The sequence below is a fragment of the Herpailurus yagouaroundi genome, unplaced genomic scaffold, assembly GCF_014898765.1.
Source record: "Herpailurus yagouaroundi ecotype Mexico unplaced genomic scaffold, PumYag 77, whole genome shotgun sequence".
Taxonomy (NCBI): Eukaryota; Metazoa; Chordata; class Mammalia; order Carnivora; family Felidae; genus Herpailurus; species Herpailurus yagouaroundi.
The window spans coordinates 15946604-15972315 of NW_024412388.1; the positions used below are offsets into that span (position 1 = coordinate 15946604).

At 41.8% G+C, this 25712-nt stretch overlaps 1 protein-coding gene across 8 annotated transcripts in view; it reads right to left on the reverse strand.

The window, feature by feature from the left end:
- Positions 1 to 563: 563 nt before the first annotated feature.
- The window catches only part of USP48 (ubiquitin specific peptidase 48), a 113603-nt gene continuing 88454 nt past the window's right edge, over positions 564 to 25712 (reverse strand). For all 8 annotated transcript variants that reach the window (XM_040464259.1, XM_040464249.1, XM_040464242.1 and 5 more), the window contains 8 exons: positions 24047 to 24177; positions 23603 to 23709; positions 16654 to 16758; positions 11729 to 11884; positions 6576 to 6701; positions 5141 to 5189; positions 2173 to 2199; positions 564 to 1111 (listed from right to left, as the gene is read on the reverse strand). In XM_040464259.1, the coding sequence (XP_040320193.1) occupies positions 1089 to 1111; positions 2173 to 2199; positions 5141 to 5189; positions 6576 to 6701; positions 11729 to 11884; positions 16654 to 16758; positions 23603 to 23709; positions 24047 to 24177 (724 nt within the window). In that variant the 3' untranslated portion in view covers positions 564 to 1088. The remainder of the gene's footprint in view (positions 1112 to 2172; positions 2200 to 5140; positions 5190 to 6575; positions 6702 to 11728; positions 11885 to 16653; positions 16759 to 23602; positions 23710 to 24046; positions 24178 to 25712) is intronic.

The following is a 25712-nucleotide window of genomic DNA, read 5'->3' on the forward strand; positions in this document are numbered from 1 at the left end:
CCATTTTAAAACCCCTCAATATTCTTAAGAATGTTGTTTTGGTTATGAGTTAATAACAGTAATCCGGAAATGGATGAAATGACACATCCCATCCATATGGTTTTTTTGTCTTATTTAAACAAAATTATCTAAATGCCCTTTCTGGGCATTTCAGGAAGAATGCTTTCAAAAAGAGAAGCGAGATCCAAGAAACAAACAGTAGACTTGGAGAACGGAAAGAACACATTTCTATAAAAACCCTGCGTTATCCAAATGGTACTTTACTCTTCTGATAGGGTGTGGTCAGAGTTTTCTAAAGTGCAAGATGTACTTGATTTCCCAAATTCTGAATGACGGCAAGATTGGAGGAAGGTGCTATCACAGGTAACAAACATTTGCCATCCTTTCTGTGTGCACGAAAGCCAGGGCACTGAAGCCAAAACTGAGACCCAATCCCTCGCTCACTGCAGGAGACACGGAGGTGCCTCCTCCCTGACCCGACACTAAGAGAGACCAGGGGGCAGCGGGTAGTGTGGGAGCCGACACAGAGAAGGATAATCTGAAGACACTTTTCCACAATTAAGGCAAGTTTCTTCACTTTCATGCTTTATTCAAAGTAAAATATGAATCAAAGACAGGTATTGGTAAGCAGGTTATGTCTCTAAAGAATTACTTTTTAGTTCAGAGCAGAATGTTGTCCCATCTACTGTGATACAAATCCTTTCTGGACCAATGCATCTGGTATGAAGTGCGAGCAGGGAAATATAACAGAACTTTATTCCCTCCCGTGACTATAAATCTCATATGTAAACATGATTTACTGTTACTGCTACTAAACCGGTTCCGTCTTTACTTGCCCCGCCCGCTCGCCACCCTCTCTTAAATATAAAATTTGAAACATTTCCTTCAAGTCTGATGTCCGTCAGTGCAATCTGCTTTATTTGACATAAGGCATTTGGGACAGTCACTTCAGAATAGTTTTCTGCCTTTTGGAAGAGTCACAGAATGGTTTAATTCTTAAATCCATCTTTTCGTTAATGCCCTAACATATGTCAAACGTCTCTCTTCCCTTCTGGTCATTTCTCAGAAGTCAGCAAGTGTCCAAAAGATTAATGTCCAAGTAGACCAGTACCTGGGAAAAGAAACACATGTGGAGGTAGAGCTGTGAACTGAAAATGAAGAGTTCAGGTATTCCATTTGCCAAGAATGCATCATCACCAGGGAATATCCAATTTAATGAGTGAGCACAGCAGCCCCTGGATGGTGAAGGGTAAGAACAGAGCAGCAGACTCCAGGCTTTCCGCTAAACCACGTTTCAGTTGAAAGCCATGTGTTTCCTACGCGGTATCTTCGCACAAGTTAATCACATTTTATTGATGCTTTCGTTTGATGGCCATTTCTCATAAAGACATTTTTTGCTTTGTTTTGACCACTTCTTTGTGTAGTAACGTGTAGACAACAAAGCTGCATTGACAGAAAGGCTTTACTAAGGCCAGTGGCTTTGCTCACTTATTTGTTTCAGCAAAGGACCCCTGGTGTTTGATTAAACTCAGTCCGAGGCAAAAAAAATCACAAGCTGCCACGGACCTCTGGAGTAGGCCAAAAGGAATCAGAAGGGCAAAGGCTCAATCTGTAAATATCAAAGATCTGTATTTGATGAATTAATGAATACTATCGGTATACAGAACTAATAGCGGCCATGATGTGACAAGACACCGCTGTGTCTCCATCCACAGTCGTAATCCAAGAAAGGCCTGAATTCTAAATGGATGAATGAAACCTTTTCACTGAACTGGATATAATTCAGCAAATTCCTTCCCTCTAATTCTCATCAGTTACACACGAAATGTTTTGCTCCAAGGTGGGACTGAGAGGAGGAACGGGGAAAGGTAAATAGAAATGCCGTCAGCTAACCCCCCAACCTCCCCACCCACCCGCCCCTCCAGATGAGAAAGAGAAAAGCAAAATGGACATCTGGCACCACAGACTTTGAACACACAGGCCGTGGCTGAGGCCCGAGTGCTGAAAAAGATCATGAAGAAGCCCGAATAAAAAATGCATTTAACTAAAATTAATTTCAGTCATGAGACTATATTGGATTCCATTTTAAAATCAAATTACAGCCTTCGCTTTAAGAGAAAATTACGGTATGACTCTGACATTCATGAACAAAACATGACAAATGTAACTTACCTTTAAACCCTTCTTCTGGCATACACACTAGAAAAAAAGAGAGAGAAAAAAAGAATTCCAAAATGAAAACACCGTCGTGACAGACAAGAATGCCTAAATTACTGCAATGCCTAAAGACAAAAAAAAGTTTATAAATAACTTCTAATTACTTTACTCACCCATAACGATTACCTTTGAAATTTTGGGTGAGAATAATCAGATGATGATCTTTCTCTTTGTTTTTACTTTTTTTTTTTTACTTTTTTTTTTTTTTTAACGTTTATTTATTTTTGAGACAGAGAGAGACACAGCATGAATGGGGGAGGGGCAGAGAGAGAGGGAGACACAGAATCGGAAGCAGGCTCCAGGCTCTGAGCCATCAGCCCATAGCCCGACGCGGGGCTCGAACTCGCGGACCGCGAGATCGTGACCTGAGCTGAAGTCGGACGCTCAACCGACTGAGCCACCCAGGCGCCCCTGTTTTTACTTTTATCAAAGCAACACACAAGTCAAATACAGTAGAACAATGGCTGTAGCTAGAGCCAAGTTTTGCAGGACTCCAGGGGGGGCCTGGAGAAAACCGTGGGACAGATGCCCTTGGAGAGATGCTGTGTCTCTCTCACCTTCCCTCCATTCCCACACTCGAGAAGCAACCCCTTCAGACTCATGTAGCCTTTTCTCCTGGTCTCTATTTCCAGATGATAGGCTGATTCGGTTGACCCTTAAACAACTAGGGGTTAGGGGCGCTCACCCACAGCATGACTGAAAATCTACACAGAGCTCTGCACTCTCCCCAAAACTTAACTACTAACGGCTTTCTGTTGACAGCTTCACCCAAAACAGTCACTCGACACATATTTTGTATGTTATATGCATTATACACTGCATTCTTACAATCAAGTAAGCTAGAGAAAAAATATTAAGAAAATCATAGAGCAGAGAAAATACATTTATGGTGCTGCACATACACACTTATTTAAAAATGCCCATGTGGAAGTGGACCTGGCACAGTTCAGACCCATGTTGTTCAAGGTCAACTGTATTATTATTTCGTAACATTAGATAAATAATATCTAACAACTTCCTCAATGAACACTAAAGATTTAGTTGGTCTACCACCTGCCCCCTAACCCATGTCCCCTCCTGACATGGTATTTTTTGTTGTGAAGCCAGTCAAGTCAGTGTCCAGTGTTCACGTCACCTTTCACTCCAGTAACAAGTGCTCACGGTTGAATCCCTCAGTGCACCTTGGTCATACTTCCTGTCTGGTATGACTTTACCTTTCTGGGGGTGGTAATTGCTGCATACAGACGCTGGAAGACCTGTAAACCTCAAGACAGCCCCCCATCACTTCCACTCTTCCCCGTGGACACACTCTGCCGGAGCTGTGTTCCCTGCTCCGATTGGACTGGGGGGTGCTCGCTGCTGATCGCAGGGCTTCTCTTCTGGGGTTTCCCGTCTTCTAGGGCTGTCTTCCTCTGTTGGATCCCTAGGTTTTGGTTCCACCACGACTTCGTTCTTGACTTGCACTCTTGTTTACAAAGAGCACACCCGTCCACAGTGTATTGGCAAATGATATTTGAGAGAGAAATATTTGGGGGCCTCAAATGTGAGGGAAGAACAAAATCTGTCTAGTTGTGGAATTCTGGATCAGAACTCACTTTTCCTCAGAATCCTGTGGGCACAGCTCCATCCACTGGTCTTTCTGACTCTTTATCCTATGAAGGGGATTTGTTTTCCTCCCGTATCTCTGGATGCTTTTAGATTCACGAGTCCCTAGAATTTCACTTACTGCATCGGATCCTTGGTATGATCATTCTATATTTTCATGAAAACCTTTCTGTCCTCTCAACGTTTCTCTTATATAGTCCCTAGCTATATGGTCTCTCTGTATTATTTATAGTTAATTTTTGAGGTTTCTTCTGCTTCCTGCATGGACTGCTTCATTTAGCTTCCTTTCTTGAGGCTCTTCATGGACACCGTTTCGTTCCAGACCCTCACTCCTCCACTGTCTGGTCTGGAGGTGCCCATTTATCCCTAGTGAAGTATGAGGACTGGTCAGTGGACACTGGTGGGCCTCACTGAAGGGTTACTGGGAGATGAAGCACTTAAAAAAAATACCTATCGGGGCGCCTGGGTGGCGCAGTCGGTTGAGCGTCCGACTTCAGCCAGGTCACGATATCGCGGTCTGTGAGTTCGAGCCCCGCGTCGGGCTCTGGGCGGATGGCTCAGAGCCTGGAGCCTGTTTCCGATTCTGTGTCTCCCTCTCTCTCTGCCCCTCCCCCGTTCATGCTCTGTCTCTCTCTGTCCCAAAAATAAATAAATGTTGAAAAAAAAAAAATAAATAAATAAATAAATAAAAAATACCTATCTGTAGGTGATTTTTTGAATTGGCCAGTGTCCCCCGAGTGCGATTTAGCTCATCGCTCCTGTGTGGGAGGCAGAGGCAGCTGTCAGCATCTGAACAAAGACAGGGGTGTTCTTCCTGTCTGCTATGTAACAGCCTCATTCTCGCCTTCAAAGAGCTTCAATGAAACACATCTTCATTGCTCACGTGACGTCCCGGTGGGGAAGGATCCAGAGGAGGGGCTTGCGCTGTCTTACTGCTTCTTACATAGTTTCCTCTTCTCAGGCTCTGACCTCACTCCCACTGTCGAAGTGCCTGGGGTCTCCTGTGCATCTGTCTGAGGCTCTACAATCAGAATTAACTTTGCTTCTGGTTGACCTCTTCTATTGCCAGGCTTACCTGTGCTTCAGTTTCCTCAGCTCAGCTAAATCATTACTACTCTGTTCTCAGCTTTCCATTTGCCCAATTTTTGCACATGCCCTTCTCTATGATCTTCCAGGAGAAAGAATGTAAGATTCCACCCTAACAACACGTAAAACTTTTTCAAAGTGAAAAGTAAAAGCACTGTTAGATGGAAACTTCACCAGGTGTAATTACCTCTCCTTCTAGCAACTTAAATTCCTAAAACAAATGTGTCTTTACCTTGCATGACATCATCCATTGCAGCATAATCTGCAATCGGTTCATCGGCCTAGAAAAACCAACGAAGACAAGTGAAAACCAGGGCAGATCCTCACCACAGGGAAGGCAGGTCCACATGTCGACCGGTGTTTTGCTACAGGACACAGATACAAGCGCTGTCCGGTAGAGAGGCGGCCATGTCCAGGACTAACAAAGGATGTCCCCGCCTACGACGATGGGTCTACACTCATCACCCCCAAACCATACATTATATGTGACACTGGTTAACTGCTCTTAAAAACACCTTCCGATGTGGAAATCTATTCCCCTGTGGTTACTAAGCACAAAATGAATGAATGTGAGTTAGGATGCCAGTGGTGACGGTGACAGGGAGCTGGTGGAAACCAGGTCAGACTGGTCCTCCAAAAAATAAGTTAGCCGAAAAAGACATTTTTGTTCCTCCTCGGCAGCAGGAAGAAATCACCCATTCCCCCTTTCAGGACAGAAGCCAGCCCTGAGGCTGATGGCTAGCATAGACTCTAGCTGATCGTCCAAGGTACAAGTCCTCTGATAACATGGGCCATTTCAAGGGTTTTAGACCTAGGGTCCTTAAGGGCTCGGCAATTCTAGGTTTTCAGAATAATTCCACAGAACCTACAGTTGAAAGAAAAGCAAAAAGGAAACAGGGAATGGGCAGGCGGTAGGAGTGAGTGGAGGAGTGGGTATTATGGGCCTGCTCCTTCATTTCCAGGGCCCAACTGTATCTCACCAGGACTGAGGCTCCAGATACAAGCATGTATCTCACAGTTCAAAATAGTGAACAAATACAGATACTCTACCGGGTGACGCAGTGGTTGTTTGCCACAGTGGGGATGATTCTGGCCACTAAGAAACCAAAGAGGCAAAGGGAAGGGACAAAACCCACCCCTTAGAGGAGGGTAAAGACAGAACTGGGCTAATGAGGCAGTTCAAGGACTCTTCAGGACCCTGCCTTTGCAAAACACTTTCCACCTCTCCTATCTACTGCACCTGAAGCCAATTTCCATGCCCTGGACAAAAATCCCAAGTCAACCAGAAGCATTTGGACCATCGTGGCCAAGCCTCATGTGTTACATTTGCTTCCCTGCTTGAGTGGCTGGTACTTTTGAGCCAAGAGGAAATGAGGGGATGGTTTAATACAAGTATGGTTAAGTAATTCTGCTGATCCAGAAGTCTGGGTGGAGGCTTAAATCTATATTATTTTTAACAAAAATGATGAAAACCCCACAAGAACCAGCGATGTTCTGTTCTGATCTCCACTCAGTCTTGTGCAGCTGAGCTAGAGTGGGAACGTCTGGAGGCCAGTCGCTTACTGGCACAGCCTCCTGAGGACCAGAGGCGATCTTCACCACTGTCGCTTGTGGGAACAGGCCATCAAAGTTTTCTAGAATTCCTTACGTAAGGAGCCGTTACCTACCTTTAACAAAATCACAGATTCGGGAATGACGCCAAGGGTGCCGAGGGTGGCACAGTCATCACTTAAAATCTTTCCATCAATTGACAGATTCTGGTCAAAAGGAGCAACCGAAAACGCGTGCATGATCTGTGCCAATATAAAAGAAAGCGTGTATGAGGCAAATAATACTGAGACTTACACCCTACTGGAATAAATGAATACATGGATACTTTAAACAAACAAACAAACAAACAAACAAACAAAAGTCCTCAGAGTACAAAAGATATTACTCCTTGCAATCAGCCCACAGCCTCCACTCCTACAAAGACTAGAGTCCTAGCGTATCTGAGAACATCCTTAGGAAGCCTGGTAGAGAACAATTATACCCACGGACCCTTTTGTTCTGCGCATTGCCGCCTCCCCGAGAGAGGGGGTGTGGGGAAATCAAAGGAGCAGGTGGACCAGGCCGGTAGCTCCTCTGGTTTTAAGGCCTCAGCCAGGACGTGACAGTCACTCTCCTCATGCCCAGGTCACACGTCCTTTTACCAGTCAAGTCAAAATTCTTTCCTAAGACCATCTTTAAATTAACCAGCAGGCCATCTGGATTCTTCCTTCTGTCCTAATTTCTTTAGCAAGCCTGGACTACATAATTCACCCTTGGGACTGCTGTATATTCTTAGATAGTCTTGCCTCTAGGAACCAAAATATGAATTTCTTAAGGGAAGGGACCCCTTCATAATTCTAGCCAATTATTAAAAAATTAAGTACATTCAGAGGCCCCTGGATGGCTTAGTTGGTTGAATGTCTGACTCCTGATTTCAGCTCAGGTCATGATAACCAGGGTTGTGAGATGAAGCCCACATCAGGCTCTGCGCAGAGCCTGCCTGGGATTCTACCCCCATGCCCTGTGTGCATCCCCAACTTTCGCTCTAAAATTAAAAAAAAAAAAAAAAAAATTAAAACATTAAATAAACTCAGAAAGACTACTATGCATAATACTTAAACATTTTTTCAAATTCACAAAAATGTCTTCTTTTTTTTTTTTTTTTAATCATTTCTGGGTAGTAATTACCAGTGGGCAGGTAAGAAGTTTTGGCCTTGGACAGGAGCACATGGGCACCTTCAATGATATGTTCTAATTTGTAACTTGGAGGGTGCATTCAAGAGTATCCGTTTTATTATGCTTCATAGCTTACTTACATACTCAAGTGAATGTTTTATTATATGTATGTATATTACCAGTATCAACGATGGTAAGGGAAAACCATCCTAACCTTTATATGCACGCTACTCTACTCTCTGAATCTGGAAAGATGAAGAAGCCCTGAGACAACCGTGTGTATAATAGGGCCCAAGAGCTTTCCAAGACAAGAAAACTGTGACTGGAAAAGTGATTTTATTTATTTATTTATTTATTATTTAAAAAAAAATTTTTTTTTTTCAACGTTTATTTATTTTTGGGACAGAGAGAGACAGAGCATGAACGGGGGAGGGGCAGAGAGAGAGGGAGACACAGAATCGGAAACAGGCTTCAGGCTCCGAGCCATCAGCCCAGAGCCCGACGCGGGGCTCGAACTCACGGACCGCGAGATCGTGACCTGGCTGAAGTCGGACGCTTAACCGACTGCGCCACCCAGGCGCCCCTGGAAAAGTGATTTTAATTATGGCATACAGAAAATTAGGAACAAGGATAACAACACGGGCCTCCTCCATGTTAGGCCTGAATCTTAACTGGACTTCTCAAAAGGACACAAGCTTCTGAGAAGCAGGTGGCTGTGGGGTGCCTAAGTGGCTCAGTCGGTTAAGCACCCAACTCTTGACTTAGGCTCAGGTCACGATCTCACGGTTGGTCAGTTTGAGCCCCGTGTCGGGCTCTGCATTGCCAACGTGGAGCCTGCTTGGGCTTCTTTCTGTCTCCCTCTCTCTCCCTCAAAATAAACTAAAAAAAAGACAACACAGATGGTTCTGTGGCTAACATGCACTGACATCATCAATCAACTGCCTTTAAATCAATAAGCCTATTTCTTGTAAGAAGTACTAATAGGTCACTTCTACCGAAGCCAGCCCAGCACATAGGAATCAGGCAGAGGTAACCAGGTTACCAAAGAGGAATCGGGAGGAAGAAAGCAGAGTTACAATGGAGGTGTCCATTACGAACTTAATGTGGGCAACATTACAGCTGCTCGACTGTAGGAACGCCTGCTGGTATCCCAGAATACTCAGCGTCTTTGCACCAGCCCCGTGAGGTTGGACAAAGGAAACACATCCAGACACGAGCACCCTCACTGAGGGGTGGATGCTCAGGACTTTATGTATTGAGCACATGGCCAAGGACACTTAACAACGAATGAAGCTTTTATGAAGAAGCCACCATGAGTCAAATGCTTCGTTCAGTGTGGGAAATAACAAACACTGAGTGAGGAACCCCACATGGGAGGCGTTCAGAGAGTGAGGGCAGAACATGGCGGGGCTGGTGGCAGGAGGTACATGTCAGATCTGGGGAGCATGGAGGACAAGAAGAGTCGGTTCTACAGCTGGAGGCCAAGGCAGGTTTGTAGGAGAGGTGCCATGAAAGATGAGCAAGTGTTTGCTAGTGAAAAGAGCACACTCTACTTCAGAAGAAGGGAATAAGCCAATCAAGGGCACAGAGGCCTTTGGCACAATAATGCACAAGCCGTAAAAATGCCCGAGTATAATTTAATAGTATATAGGTGCAGGATGACTGGGTAGCTCGGTGGCTCAGGCGTCTCAGCTCAGGTCATGATCTCGCAGCTCTTGAGTTTGAGCCCTGCGTCAGGCTCTGTGCTGACAGCTCAGAGCCCGGAGCCTGCTTTGGATTCTGTGTCTCCATCTCTCTCTCTGCCCCTTCCCTATTTGTGCTGTCTCTCAAAAATGAATAAACATTAAAATATAACATATATTATATAGGTGCAGCATCCCTAATCTATGGAGCATACGAGGAACAACCATATGCTGTCCTAAGGGGAACAAACCCTGTCCTAAGGGGAAGCCACCCTGCGCTCCTTGCTACGACACAAGGGTGTGTGGCCTAAAGGAAACGCAGGGGCGATGGCTTCACCTGGCAGCCATCCATCCTCGGCACCACCGTTTCCTCCTTACTAAGGCAGGCAGCGCGACTGCTCAAAACGTGTCTGCGGGAAAATGAAATAATACAACCGAACACCGAACATCTTCTGCAAAGGGAGATGAACCAACTGTAATTCCATTTACTTTACGGTATCAGAGGTGGCTGAATTAATCATCAGGCAAGACAAACTTCTTAAGGTTTTAAGCCACACTAAATGCGGATGTCTAGAATAAAACATTTACACTTTTACAAATGATGCCATCTTATTAACTTGGAAATGTACTCTCTCCACGAGGAAAGGCTCTATCAAACGTAAAAGAGGCATTTACATACTTTAAAAACAAAACACCCACCACCACTAACTGAGGGCCACACTCGTGCCCACCACAAACCCCAATGCTGGCCAGGCTGCCAGGCAAAAGGTCACATCTAGTGGAGGCTTTCAAAGCTACCACCACTGAGCAGCAAGGGGAAATTACATTTCACTGCCCTTTCCTTTGACTCTGGATCACGGCGGCTTCAAAGCCCGGGTGGGGGAGGAAGGACACTGCAAAGGACCCACCGGAGAAGAGCACGTTGGGGGTTTCATCTGAACTGCTGCTGGCTTCTAACAGCTCCTCCGTGCAGGTAACATGTTCCTAAACAGAGGTTATTTCTGCTGACTTTTGATTTGTTCTTCAAAAATGGTAGTCCATAATAAAAGCAGCACAGGCTTTTTAACTGTCTTTATCCACAGGGGCTCTTTTTGTAATTTAAAGGTTTTGAATGTTCGAGGTTTACCACTGACAGGCAAAAAGCCGGTGACAGAAACAGGCTTTCTCAGATGTAAAAGGTACAATAACAGAGTAAAGATATTATGCCAACACGTTTATTTTCAGAGCCATGGGTTCAACTAAGGGAAATACTGTTCCCAGGACAATCTGGAACATATAACACCCTCAAAGGAAGCCTGTATTTTTGCCTCAATTACAATGATAAATATCAGCAGCAAGAAAAAATGCAGAACCAGTTAAACTATGCCACATGAAAGCAGCAAAGAGGGAAAATCAGTGTCTGAAACCGATTAGGGGCCAGATTTCTTTTTTTTCACGGGCATCTTGAACTTAACAGAGCCTCTTGCCTAGATTTTGGGACATACCACTCATCTACAGTATTTTAGTATTGACACGAAGAAATAACAAAATCATCTAGGATTTTCAAAATGCCTACACTGCATTCACTCAACAATGCTTGCTTTTGGGAGCGGGGCACGAGGGAGTGAGACGGAGAGGAAAACAATCTAAAACAACTCTTTAAAAACCCATTTGGAAAACATCACTCTATAAAGAGAGGTAACTTTAAAATTCTATCAAGTAGACTTATCTGACACCAAAAATATTGTGGTAAAAAAATTCCAGGCTCACCCAAGTGAATGAACGATGCAGTAGCTGCCTTTTATTTCCCCTTAAGTTTCACAGCAGATCCTGGTAACCGGCTCAAATACTTATTAAGTGGTCAAAGGAAAACATACAGCACAGTAAAGTGAGGGAACAATTACCCCTGAACAACCTCCGCGTTCAGCACATTACAGGGCTCTCAGTGTTTCCCATAAGCTACTCAGGACTTGCCCACGGTTTCAGAATCCAAACCACTTTCACCTTCACAGAAAGAAAGATTCTTGGCTATTTTGTGTGGCTTCTTAAAAATTTTAACTTATTTTTAAGTAATCTCCACGCCCAACACGGGGGCTTGAACTCATGGCCCGAGATCAAGAGTTACCATGTTCCACCAACTGAGCGAGCCAGGTGCACCAGATCTCGGCTATTTTGAAAACTTTTTTTTTTTTTTTTTTTTCCAAACCTCGGCTATTTTGAAAACTTTTTAAAAGAGTTATTTCAATTTATTGAAATTTATTATTCAATTTATTGAATATATTATTCAATTATTCAAATTATTCAGGCGTTATTCTGAAATCAAAAGAAACCCCCCTCTCAACGGATTAATACCAGGAGGATCGACCCTGAAAGAAAACAGAGACATACATAAACACAGGGCAAAGCAGGAACGCAGGAAGGTCCCTTCTAAACCAACATTGTAATTTCCTCACCTGAATTTTCAATTCTTTTAGTGTCTGATTAGCAGAAACAAGAAGTGCTTTCTCACCACGGACTTTTCTATGTCGCATACTGCGCCGAATGACTTGCTTTTGATAGGCTATGTAATTCTGATGGGTTATCTTTTGCCGCTTCGTCCCTCCATTGCTCTAGAATAAAAACCCAGAACAAACAAAGCACTGAGATGATCCACTCTGTGTGACCCATGCTCATAAAGTTCATCAGATAGACAAAAGCAATTTACTTACTGGTCCCTTAACCATTTGAAATTCAGTGTCAACAATGAGTAGAAACTCACCAGATCCTTACTTAGTAGGCTCACATAAAATTGGAGAAGAGGATGTGTGAGATATACCAGTAACTGCACGTAAGCAGCAGGTTTTTGTTTTTGTTTTCTTCAAAAAATTACAATAAGAACATTTAAAAGCAAAATGGTACGTTTGAACCTTCACTCAGAAAAACACACGTGATAAACTAAAAAACGTTAAGATTACTAAATTTAATCCAGAAACAACCTGAATCGTAATGTTTGTATTACACGATTTCTTTTGAGAAGGCGAGGAAGCTAAGTATAAACAGCTGAGAACGTTCAAAAGAAAAGACAGTATTAATAAAGACATCAACTTGGTTTGACTAAAAACGGGACACACTGTGCCTCTTGATGGGATCAAGAAAGAGCTCTGTCTGTGAAAGATCTTTGTGAAAAATTTTAGACCTGAATCTAATCAAACATTGAGAGCCGATTTCCAATGTACAAAAATTACAGAGACCAGAGAAACAAACTGAAATCAATAATGTATGGGGGCGATCAGCTGGACCAAGGATCAGGGACAATCTACACGACATTAAAGGTCAAAGAAGAAAAGAAAGGGGGTAAGGCGGTAGGACTGGCCTTCTAGCTATGATACAATGTACACCCTGACGGTTGCTTGGAGGAGGAAATACTATTTTACATCTTTGGGATACCTGGAAAATTTTGGGTATGGGCAATAGGACACTATCTTACTTATATGCTGCTTTAAGTATGTATGTATTTTTATATTTTAGAGAGAGCAAGGGAGCAGGGGAGGGTGGGGGGAGGGAGGGAGGGAGAGGGAGAGAGGGAGAGAGGGAGAGAGGGGGAGAGAGAGAGAGAGAGAGAGAGAATATGAATATGAATCACAAATAGGCTCCATGCTCAGCATGGAGCCCGACTCAGGGCTCAATCACACAACCCTGGGATTATGGCCTGAGCTGAAATCAAAAGTCAGATGCTCAACAAACTGAGCCAACCAGGCACCCCTGATTTAAGTATTTAGGGGTGAAAACGCACGACAGATACTATTTACCTAAAGATAGTTGGGCAAAATATGCAGGCATACATACATACATATGGATCCAGAATTCCTAATGCGCCAGTCTTAAGAAAAAAATGAGAGAAGAGCCAAATGTCTTTCTACGACACCCCCATAAACACTTCATAAGGAGGCTAAGAGTCAACAGTCTTCTGTTAACCAGGCCAAGGAGTGAGAGGCACAAGATTCCTCCGACAGTTTTCCCCTGCTTTAATTAAATGTGGATGAGGTAAGCCCCAGGCCCTGGCTCTGGTTTCTGCAGTTGTCACTGAGTGTTAGCTGCGCATGAGCAGAGTGGATCAGGGGCCATTATGGACACAGATGCCACATGCTCGTTACTAACAGAGATCCAGGGATTTACAAAGCAGACAAGGATCGGGACGCAAGCAGACAAGAGCACTGGCTCAGGGTGACACCTGCTGGCTGGGCTCCACGCAAAGCCAGGTTTCGCTCTAGCTCTGAGGCTACAGATACACAGGTGGTTCTAACATTCGTTAACAAGTTATGTGGGGGACGCCTGGTTAAGTGTCTGACTTTGGCTCAGGTCAAGATCTCACGGTTCGTGGGTTCAAGCCCTGCGGTGGGCTCTGTGCTGACAGTTCAGAGCCTGGAGCCTGCTTCCGATTCTGCGTCTCCTTCTGTCTCTGCCCCTCCCCTACACACGCTCTGTGGCTCTCAAAAATAAATGAACACTAGAAAACATTTTTTTTTTTAAGTTATGTGGCAAGTGGAGTTAAGGAAAAAGAGGAGCACCTGGATGTCTCAGTCGGCTAAGCATCTGACTCTTGATTTTGGCTCAGGCCATGATCTCAGGGTTGCGGAGGTCGAGCCCTGCGTCTGGGGCTCTGTGCTGACGGTGCGGAAGCTGCTTGGGTCTCTGTCTCTCTTTCCCTCTGCCCTCCCCTGCTCATGTGTGCACACGCTCTCTCTCAAAATAAGTAAAAACACTGAAAGATAATAACTTAAAAGTTGATGAAACATTTTCCTTAATCTCATCCGCAGAAAGGAAAGATGAAGGTGGACCTAAATTCTCCAAATTAGGAAGGATAAAAATATCTACAACGTATCCAATTTTACTTTAGAAATACAAAACACAACCAAATTACAAATCCCTCGGCATTAGGCAAGATATATTTTTTAATGGCTCTGATTTTAAATGGGTCCAAAAGCTTTTCCCAGAATTATTTTCTCAAAAAAAAAAAAAAAAAAAAAAAGAATCTAAATCCAACTATGTGACAAAAACCAGCCCACTGGTTTTAGATGGCTTTCAATTACCTAAGTGATATCTGACACTGGGTGCATTATTAACCTGAACTGTAGAAAAGGTCAAAGTCAAAGGGACTGGGTTGATCTAGCTTAGAGAGGGAAAAAAGAGGATTTGTTCCTCCCCATTAAGGACAAGTAGAGATGCATCATTTCCTATTACAGGGATTTAAAACCGTAATTACAGAAGCTATCTGTACTGAACTGTAATACATTACAAAGGAAACGTCTGAGGACCCTGATGGTCTGAAAAAGCTTGCCATTCTTCTGGGACCATCTCCTCTTTTCAAAAGGAAGGCTACATTTTTTTGAGGGTCAAAAATATTTAAAACATTCTAGAGTATGACAAGATCCAAACAAGGAGAGGGAAGACAGAAGAAAATTATAATGTATACATAAAAAAAAATTATAGCGTAAAAAGTGATGTTTCCCAGCATTCTCTGTCATATTTGTAAATACGAAATCCGCTGTCATCCACAACTAAGAAGAGTAATTCCACATCCACTCTTTAGAAAGTGCTGTGGTTATAACCACAATGAATAAAACTAGACATTCAGAAACGTTGGCTTCCCAAAATTGTAAATCACTTGAAAATGTAAAGAGATTTCAAAATTAACTCAGGCTGAAGAGCAAAGCTTGAAATAACAGAAACTAAAGACAATATGAACTTACATACCTATCTTTCAAACTAATTGACAAAGTTTATCTCTTTATTCAGAAAATGAGTCAGCGACAACATATTTGGGAAAGAAGGAGATTCCCAACTGATTAGAAAACCACACTTCCAAGAGACAATCATTAAAACGATATAGTAGTGCCAGCCAAGCAATGAAAGAAACTAGAGTCCTAAGTCTGGATCGAGATGTTCACTGCCCTCCACAAGCATGCAATTTTAATGTATCAACTAAAGTGAGCACAAACTAGTTTGTGGGTGTGGGATTTGCAAGATGAATTCTACAAGGCGATGGGGACATGAGAAGAGTTGATGACAAACACGGTTAGGAGTTAACCACAAAGATAGGTCTGCAAACTCCAATCAAGAGATAATCTCAAAAGCCATCCCAAGAAACAGAAGACCTACATCGACAAAGATACGAATAAGCACGGTATTTACAATGTCCCGTCAAAACAAAACAAAACAAAACAAATCGGCATTCCTGTAAAATGTATGGGTCTGGCTCCTTCTGAAGCAAGGGGCCCTCTGATGTGGACCGAATGAAACACAAACTGGCCTCACAGAATGGCTAACGGAGGTGAGCAGGGTGGGACCCAAGTTCCCGGTACCGTTCTCTGACAGGTATTGACCGCATTTCAGGAGCGGGAACAAGGAGGGGAAAATGTGGATCTCTCTCTGTGCCGGATGGAAAACTACAAGTAATATTCACTGCACAGAGACCAAAATTCCAGCCAACAGGGCTTTTCTGACTTTCTTATGGTGAAAATGAAGTATCAGTGTGTCCAGATAGTTCTACTCTGTTAACAGATGTAGCTGATGGAGAGTCTTAACACTTGTATTCCTTTAGGGAGAAGGTTAAACATAGTTTGGCTACTCTACTTTAGCAGCAAAAAATAAACAAATAAAAATGAATATCTCAGCTGATACAACTAATTGTAATTAAGGAGAAATTCCATGAATTTAAGGTATCTGTAGAATACCCGGGAACTCAGTAGTCTTGACTTTTTGGGAAGCTGAAACTTACCTACACCTTCTATCAACCATATTCCCAAGTTATTCCCCGTTCTTAATACCCTCTTCTCCAATGTCACTATGAACATGCAGAATATAAGCAGGATAGAACATAACAGAATACACACAAAACAGGAAACTTTAAAAGAAAAACATCAAATTTGTCACAAGGAAATAAGAAAGACTAACGCTGATCTGGTCATTTTACTAACACCTTAATTAGAAACCCAGAAATCTTTTCTATAAATTCAATTACTAAGACCATGGTTGATTTTGTTTGTAATGAGGGAAATGGAGTTGATTTTTTCATACTTAAAGATTCGATGATTAAGCAACACACCAAGATATGTGTCTCATTTTAGTCTTCTTTTCCAGCTAACGATTTGATCATTATATCTTAGCCTGTCTTACTTAATAGCAACAAATACATTAATTCTGGAATAATGCAGTTCATGGGATTTTGAGAGAAATCAGGGCCACTACTGTGTGCCACCAAAAGTGAGGAAAAGAGGGCAAAAAAGGAGGCCAAGAAACCAATGTCCCACACGGGGTACAGACATATGTCCAGGGGCAGGGAGAGGCTGCTTTCAGAAAAGCCGAAGGTAGGACAATGAAAAGCAGCTTCAACACGTACTTGATTAAAATCAGGATCTTTTTCTCCATCTGGTTTAGCTTCTTCCTTATCCTCCTCTGTTTCAGAACTACTCACATTCAGCTCCGGAACTGAATCCTTCATCACCTGAATGCAAACACAGAAAAAGAGAGAGAGAGAGGGATGGAGAGAAGAGAAGAGAGGGAGGGAGAGAGAGGGAGAGGGAGAGAGGGAGAGGGAGAGGGAGAGAGGGAGAGAAGGGGAGGGAGGGAGGGAGGGAGAGAGAGAGAGAGAGAGAGAGAGAGAGAGAGATGGTCAGAACCTTGCAGGGCAAGCCTTGGATGGTGTGGGGGCTTTATCAACAGTGGGATAACAGACCAAGCAGAGGATCAAGACTCAAGTTTCTTGTGCTCTTTTAACATGTTAGTTTGTATCCTAGGACTTACTCTCTTCTGTATAATGTGCTCATCATAAATGTAAGTAAGCAGTATCTGCAAGAGTTACTACTATCGGGCTTTTACAATGATGGGATTTTGCAGAAGTTCAAAGAGGCTCTAAGCTTATCCTGGACCCTAGCACAGGGACTGTCAAACCACTCAGACAATATTCCTTACAATCGGGAGAGGGACGGATGGAAGGGCAAGTGCTCCTCTGTATTGTGAAATACTGTTGTGAAACTCCAAACAAACAATAAAGCTTTAGATAAACTGGATACCATTTTTTTCTAATGTATTTATTTTGAAAGAGACAGAGAGCATGGGGGAGGAGCAGAGAGAAAAAAGTCCCAAACAGATTACGCCCTGACTGCCCCAAACCCTTCAAGAGGCTGAAACTCAGGAACCGTGAGATCTTGACGTGAACCTAAGTCAGATGCTTAACCTACTGAGCCACCCAGGCGCCCCAAATGGATACTATTGTAGATACAATTGTATACAGGGACTAACAGGCACGAACACAGAGACATTTACCCTCATTAACTTCATTTTCTCAGCAAAATGAGGAAATAAAGGCCTTAGTTCAACTTGTAAAGGAGAACCCAAGAACTAAAGAGTATAATTTGTAAATTTATCCTCCTAAAACAATGTGTTTGGTAGCTATCATCAAATAAAAAGTAGTTTCATCTTTAATTCCAGCAACCCTGCAATCAACTTAATGACATGCACAGAGATCTGGGTCAGGATCTACCTAAGAGCTATCCCTAATATAATAAAAATGTTCCAAACCCAATGCACAGCAAGTTTTCACACTCCTGTTCCCAAAACACACCTCAATCTGTCTACTTCATTCTCTTAGAGATAAATGCAAGGGGCTCTAAACGGACCCTCCTTATTCCTGTTCTGCCCTTGCGAATTCCAAAGACCATGGCCATGGCAACCTTTTTAAAGCATAAATCATATCACACTATGACCTTGCTTACAACTCTCCAGTAGCTTACATCTATACCTGGAATGAAATCCCAAATCCCTGGTATGAACTATAAAATGTGATAGGATTTGCTCCCCTACTCCATACCACTATACATTAATAGAGGAAACCTCACTTTAGACCCATCCTGTCCACTATGGTAGTCACTGGCTGGCTGCATGTGGCTCTTTAAATATAAATGTATTAAAAATTCAGTTCCACAGCCGCCACAGTCACATGTGAATAGTGGCTAACATATCAAACATACGGCACCGACACAGAATGTTTCTATCGCTGCAGTAATCTCTACACATGACTCACTCTGCAGTTTAAGCACATTAGGCTTACCCTCTACCTGAAGCTCCCTTCACAGGCTGGATCTCTGTGCTCCACCAAGATGGGTGTCCCGTCCATTTCCCATCTAACACCGCCAACTCCACCTCCTGCCACTTCCCCCTTTACCCTGCTCGATTTTCTTCAAAAACACTCGTTCCTGCATTATCGTCTTATTTGTGGGTTCTAGATCTTTTTTTAAATTGAAATGATTGATATACAACACTATATTACTTTTATTACACTGCGAAATGTCCAGGAATGCTGGTTCCCTTTGCCATCATATGTTTGAGATTTGCTTTCTTGGCAAATTACAAATCTCCAATATAACATTGACTACAGTTACACTATATACATTATACACTCTGGGTAGCCGTGACTTCATTATTTCATAACCAGAGGTTTGGATCTCTTGATTCCCTTCACCCACTGCACTCATTCTTCAACCATTTAAAAATTTTTAAAATTACTTTTATTTAATTTTTTTTAACATTCATTCATTTTTGAGAGAAGGAGAGAGACAGAGCGTGAGTGGGGTGGGGCAGAGAGAGAGAGGGAGGCACAGAATCCCAAGCAGGCTTCAGCCCACCCCCACCCCAAGCTGTCCACACAGAGCCTGACAGGGGGCTCGAACTCACAAACCATGATGCTTAACTGACTGAGCCACCCATGTGCTCCTTCACCCATTTTTTTTTTTTTAATTTACAGATTTATCATTTTGAGAGAAGAGAGCAAGAGCGCAAGGTGGGGGGGGGGGGAGGGGGAGAGAGAGGGAGGGGGAGACAGGGAGAGAGGGAGAGAATCCCAAGCAGGCTTCATGCTGTCAGTCCAGAGCCTGAAGCAGGGCTCAAACCCGGAGACCATGATCTGAGCCGAAGTCAAGAGGCAGACGCTTAACTGACTGAGCCATGCAGGAGACCCAAGGCAATTGTAGTTTTGTAATATAGATTGAAATCACCAAGAGGGCTGCCTCCAGCTTTTTTCTTTCTCAAGATTGCTTGGGCTATTGAAAATGTTCTGCGGTTCCATACAAATTTTAGGATTGCTTGGTTTTTACTTCTGGGAAAAATGCCATTTCAATTTTGATAGGGGTTCCGCTCAACCTGTAGATGGCTTTGAGTAATGTCGTTATTTTGACGATACTAATTCTTCCAATTCATTACCAAGGAATAGCCTTCATTTTGTGTCTTCTTCAACTTCATCAATCTTACAGTTTTCAGTGCACAGACCATTTCCCCAATTGGTTAAATTTATTTCTATTTTCCTTTTCATGGAAGTGTAAATGGGATGGTTTCTTTAATTTCTGATAGTTTGTTGCTAGATGTATAAAAATGCAACTGATTTTAAGTAAGCTCTACGCCCAACATGGGGGCTTGAACTCATAGCCCTGGAATCAACTGATTTTATTACATATTGATTTTGTACCTTGCAATATAATTAAATTTGTTTGTAAGTTCTAACAGTTATTTGGTGAAGCCTTTAGGGTTTTCCACATATAAAATCATGTCATGTGTCAAGAGTGATAGTTTACTTCTTCCTGTACAGTTTGGACATGTTTTTATTTCTCTTTCCTGTCTAACTGCTCTTGCCAGGATTTCAAATACTATGTTGCATAAAATTGGTGACAATTGACATCCTTGTTCCTGATCTAAAGGGAAAAGCTTTCACCTTTTTACTATTGATTATAATGTTGGCTGTGGGCTGGTCATACATGACCTCTATCAAGTTGAAGTATGATCCAACTCTATCCGCTTTATTGAGTTTTTCTTATAAATGGATAATACACTCTGTCAAGTGCTTTTCTGCATTCATTGAGATGATATTATTTTATCCTTCTTTTCATTAATGAGGTATTTCATGTTGACTGATTTGCAGATGAATCATCCTTGCTTCCCTAGAATAAACCCCACTTGATCACAGGGTAGGTTCCTTTTAACATACTGTGAAATTTGGTTTGCTAATATTTTGTTGAGGGTTTCCACACCAATGTTCACAAGAGATACTTGCCTCTAATTTTCTTTTTATGTGGTATCCTTGCGGCCTTGAAAACTGAGAGCATTCTCTCATCTTCTACTTTTTGGAAGAATTTAAGAAGGACAGGTATTCAATCTTTGTTTGGTAGAATTCACTAATGAAGCTATCAGGTCCTGGACTTTTGTTTGTTGTTTCATGATTCAGTCTTGGAAAATTATGTTTCCAGAAATACATCTACTTCTTGAAAGTTCTCTAGTTTTCTTGTAATTGATTTCCAGTTTCATACCATTGTGATTGGAATAGATGCCTGATAATGATTTCCGTCTTCTTCAATTTATTGACTTATTTTGTGGCACAACATATGACCTATGCTGGAGAATGGTCTATGTCCATTTGAGGAGACAGTGCATTCTCCTGTTGTTGGATGGAGTGTTCTACATATATCTATCTATATCTATCTATCTATCCATATCTATCTATCTATCTATCTATCTATCTATCTATCTATCTATAGATATATATCTATTAAGTTCATGTGGTCTTACAGGTCATTTAAACCCATGTTTCTTTATTGATTTTTTTGTCTAGATGATCTATTCATTGATGTCCCACTGTCAATGCATTGCTGTCAACTTCTCCTTTAGCTCTGTTAACATCTGCCTTACATACTTAGGTACTATGTTGGGTACATATTTGCAAATGTTATATACGTTTATGTTCTTGTTGGATTGACTTATCCTTATGTAATGACCATCTTTGTCTTGCTACACTCTTTGTTTTAAAATCTATTTTCTCTGATACAAATAGCCTTCTTTTGGTTTCCATTTGCACGAAAGAGCTTTTCCTACCCCTTCACGTTCAGTCTCTGTGTATCCTTACATCTGAGATGAGTCTCTTATAGGCAACATATAAGTGGCTGATAGGCCTTGTTTTTTGTGTCCGTTCAGCTACTCTGTGTCTTTTCATTGGGGAATTTAGTCCATTTACATTTAAATTAACTATTAATAGGCATTTACTTATTGCCAATTTGTTGTTTTCTAGTTCCTCTCTTCTCCTCCTCACCTCTTCTGTCCACTGATGACTTTGTTTAGTGCTATGCTTTGATTCTTTTCTCATTATGTTTTGTGTATCTACAATAGGTTTTTGCTTTGTGGTTAACACAAGAGTCACACTTAAAATATACTGGTATACAGCAACTTAAATTTAATCATATTCTAAAACTTTTTTTAACACCCCCAATGTTTTATGTTTTTAATACAATTTTCTACATCTTTTTATTTTTTGTATCCCTTAATTATTGCAGATATAGTTATAATTGCTACTACTTTTAACCTTCACACTAGCTCTATCAAGTGATTAATCCACTTCCTTTACTATATATTTACCACTGAGATTTTTACTTTCACATTTTCTTATAACTAATTAGTCTCCTTCCTTTCAGCTTAAAGAAGTCCCTCTAATTTCTCACAGGGCTGGTTTAGTGGTGATAAACTTTTAGTTTGTACTTACCAGGAAAACTGTTGATCTCTCCTTTAATTTTGAATGATATCCTTGCCAGGAATAGTGTTTTTGGTTGAAAGTGTTTTTCCTTCAGCCCTTTGCATAGGTCATGTTACTCCTAACATGACAAGATCTGTTGGTAAGTCTTATGGAGATTCCCTTGTATGTAACAAGTTGTTTTTCTCTTGCTGCATTTAAGATTCTCTAACATTTGAGAAAATCTTCATTAATGTATCATAGCGTGGAACTTTTTGGGTTTATTTTACTTGGAATTCTCTGGGCTTCCTAGATTCAGGTGTATGTTTCCTGTCCACATTAGGGTAATTTTCAGCCGTTATTTCTTCAGAGAAGTTTTCTGCCCATTTCTCTCTCTCTCCCGTCTTCTGGGACCTCTACAATGCGTATGTTGTTCTGCTGCATGTTGTACCGTAGGCCCCTTAAGCTATCTTCATATTTAAAAAAAAAATTTTTAACTGCTCTGGGTGAATTCTGCAGTGTCTTCCAGATAACTGACCTTTCTTGTATTTGATGTAATCTCCTATGGAAATCTTCTAGTATATTTTTCAGATGAGTTATTGCCTTCTTTGGCTCTGTGACTTGTTACTTTCTTGTATCTTCTACCTCTTGGTTGAATGAAATTCTGTGTTCATCAATTATTCTCCCAAATTCTGTGAGCATCTTTATGACCTTTACTTTGAACACTTTCTTAGGTAAATTCCTTATCTGTTTCGTTACAGGTTTTTTTGCTTCTTTGTTTGGGAGTTTTACCTTGTTCTTTCATTTGGAACCCATTCTTCTGTGTCCTCATTTTGCAGACTGTTTCTATGGGTTAAGTGGAACTATCTCTCCTGGTCTTGAAGGAGTGGCCGTGCATTAACACTGAAGCGTATTACTATTTAACTTTCTCTTACTTCTAGTTTGTCAAACTGACTGTTTCAGAACTGGGGGGCACAGAAAGGCAGTCCCCTCTGGCCATGAGAGCCCAGTGCCCAACAGGCATCCTCTGTGGATCCATTCCCCATAGCTTTATGGTTCTCAAAGGCTGAGGTACCTGTGGGTCAAAGCCCTTCTTTCCTCAGGGAGGAGTTCCATATGTGTGAGATTCGTCCCCCACAGTGGGTTGCTGTGCAAGGAGGTGGTGTTTTGGGGGAGACGGTATCTCTGCTACCCATCTTGATGTGTCCCCTTTATCTTTTGTGAAGCATCTGTTCACCTAGTTTTCAAGTTCCTTTCAAAGGGAATTATTCCACATGTAGCTGGATATTTGCTGTATCTGTAGGAGGGGGCTAAGTTTAGGATCTTCCTATGCTGCCATCTTGAACCTCCTCCCTTTCTGGGTTTGGTCCTGATCTTCTGCATGAGGTACAAATGTTCTTTGTTCACCCCCAGCACAGAGCCCAAGGCGGGACTTGAACTCACAAACCTGAGATCTAGAGTCAGATGCCTAACTGACTGAGCCACCCAGGCACCACAAGAGACACAAATATTCTTGAGGGCAGACACCTCGTCTGTCTTTTTCACCATGGTATTCCCTCCATGCCAAGACCATTCCTGGTACACAGCTGACATCCAATAATTATTTGTGGAACAAATTAATAACAAAATCCACATACAATCAAAGGAACTATTCATTTTCACTCCTTATCCGATTTCTATTCTTATGCCAAATAGCTCCAAGGAAAGAAAAATGTGATCCTAGGCAGGCCCCAGTGAAAATCCAACCGCAAGTCAAAAAGCAAGCTTGATCATTACTGGTCATGGCCACAAGAGGGACTGGTACCTTTTTATTATCCACAACTTTATGGACGTAGATGGTGGCTTGAGTGTATTCACGTAGGTCCCTCTGCTGTTGACATAATAAGCCCTCTCTGCATTCTGGACAGAGTTCTAAAGAAACAAAGTAAATCAGAAGTGGCTGAGGAATTAATGTCAAAGAAAAAAAAATATATAAAAACAAACATCAAAGCTACCAGGGAGCATTCATTAAATAACTATTACTCATATTTTCTATTAATGTATTCCATTGAATGTATTTACTATCAACAAATAAATAAAGACACAAATAATGGAATGGGAATAGGATAATTCTCACCTGGGGCGTATTAGTTTGGACCAACACATGCTCTTTAATTTTAAGTAGGGAACACAGCAGTGACATCCCCTCCTTCCCTCTTAAAATGTCAACTTTTAACTACACGAAACACAGATGAATATGAAAACTTACTTGGCTCAGAAATATACTGTGTTTCTGAAGGGTTTACATCTCCCACTTCAGTTCTTGTGATTTTAATTACATGATCCACGACAAAGAGCTTTTGAATCATTTGCCACTCGCCGGGCCATATGAGAGCTATACTGTGCAAAAGAACCCAACATGCCTTAAGACACATGGAAACGAAGAGAACTAACATAATCCATTAGTCTCCCAAAACCAAAACATCAAAAGCAATATTTAATACAAAGAAGTTAAAAAGGAAAAGATACATCTTCCTCAACAATGAACACTAGATTTCCTCATACAAAACAATGGTGTTACGGCAATGAAAGTAAAGGGACTATAGTTACAGGAAGCAATACGGCAACATTTCAAAACCTGAAACTGAATACACAAGTTAGTTACAGAGGGATATCATATAATGCCCATTTATATAAAACATTTTTAAATATGCAAAATATTAGTGTGTGTGTGTGTGTGTGTGTGTGTGTGTGTTTAAGTAGTATTTCTGAGGATGATAACCCTCAGCATCAGGCCTATGGTTACCGCAAGGGAGGAAGAGAGAGAGAAAAGGGGGAATGGAAGAAACGATAAGTACTGAAGGACCTTAGATTTTATTTGAACTGTTTTTTTTTTTTTAAGTCAATTTTATTTATTTGTTTTCAATTTAAAAGAGAGAGAAGGGGCAAGTGGGGCAAAAGAGCAGAGGGAGACAGAGAGATTCTGAAGCAGGTTCCATGATCAGCACAGAGCTCAAAACAAGGCTCGATCCCACGACCCTGGTAACATGCATGACCTGAGCTGAAATCAAGAGTCAAACGCTCAACTGACAGAGCCACACAGGCACTCCTGAATTGTTTAACTTTTAAGCTAATACACACATTTCTTTTATTATTACAGACATTTTCCAGATGTCCAACATTTATAGCACCCACCCCGCAAAGAGGAAGGAAGGAAAAAGAAAGCTGGAGAACCTAGAAGAAGAAACAGATTAACTCTAAGCTTCCATAAATGATGGTAAAGTATTGACACGAATAACGAACTCCCCGCCTCTAGCTTAGTGCCAAAGAAATTGTTATTTGTGTGTTCTAATTTTCACAGTTTATAAGGAATATCAGAGGCATTCTATCTTTTCTTACACAGTTAAAAATTATTTGAAAAGATCAAATGGCAACATCAGGAGTGAGTTTCATATTAAGAGCCCTTATGGAAGCACTTGGCAGGTGGCGCAAAAATTTCCATTTTAAGACCCCAGAATTCCTGACGACCAGTTCAGTGGCTCCGCTCCGGTGCCATGCTGCCTTCCTCCTCCTCGTCTGTTTCCTGAAGCCTGGGGGCTGCAGGAAAAACAACTACAATCAAGATCCCTGGTGATTCTGGGATGCTGGAAGACATCTGCTAGAGAGGCTGTATTGGTACCCGAAGCTTCTGGAAGAAGGCGGCAGGGCTTCAGGAAGGACAAAGCACAGAAAAAGAACAAGGGAGAGACAGTCTTGCTTTCTTAAAAAAAAAAAAAGGTTAAGTGCTCACTCTGGTGGAGTTTATGAAACAACACTCCCCACAATTCAGCAAAGGCCCAGATTCTTCAAATAGACTGCTTACGTCAGAGGAAAAATAACCTAAATATACTTTATTAGTCATTAGAAAAATCACATGGAGGTGCCTTGGTGGCTCA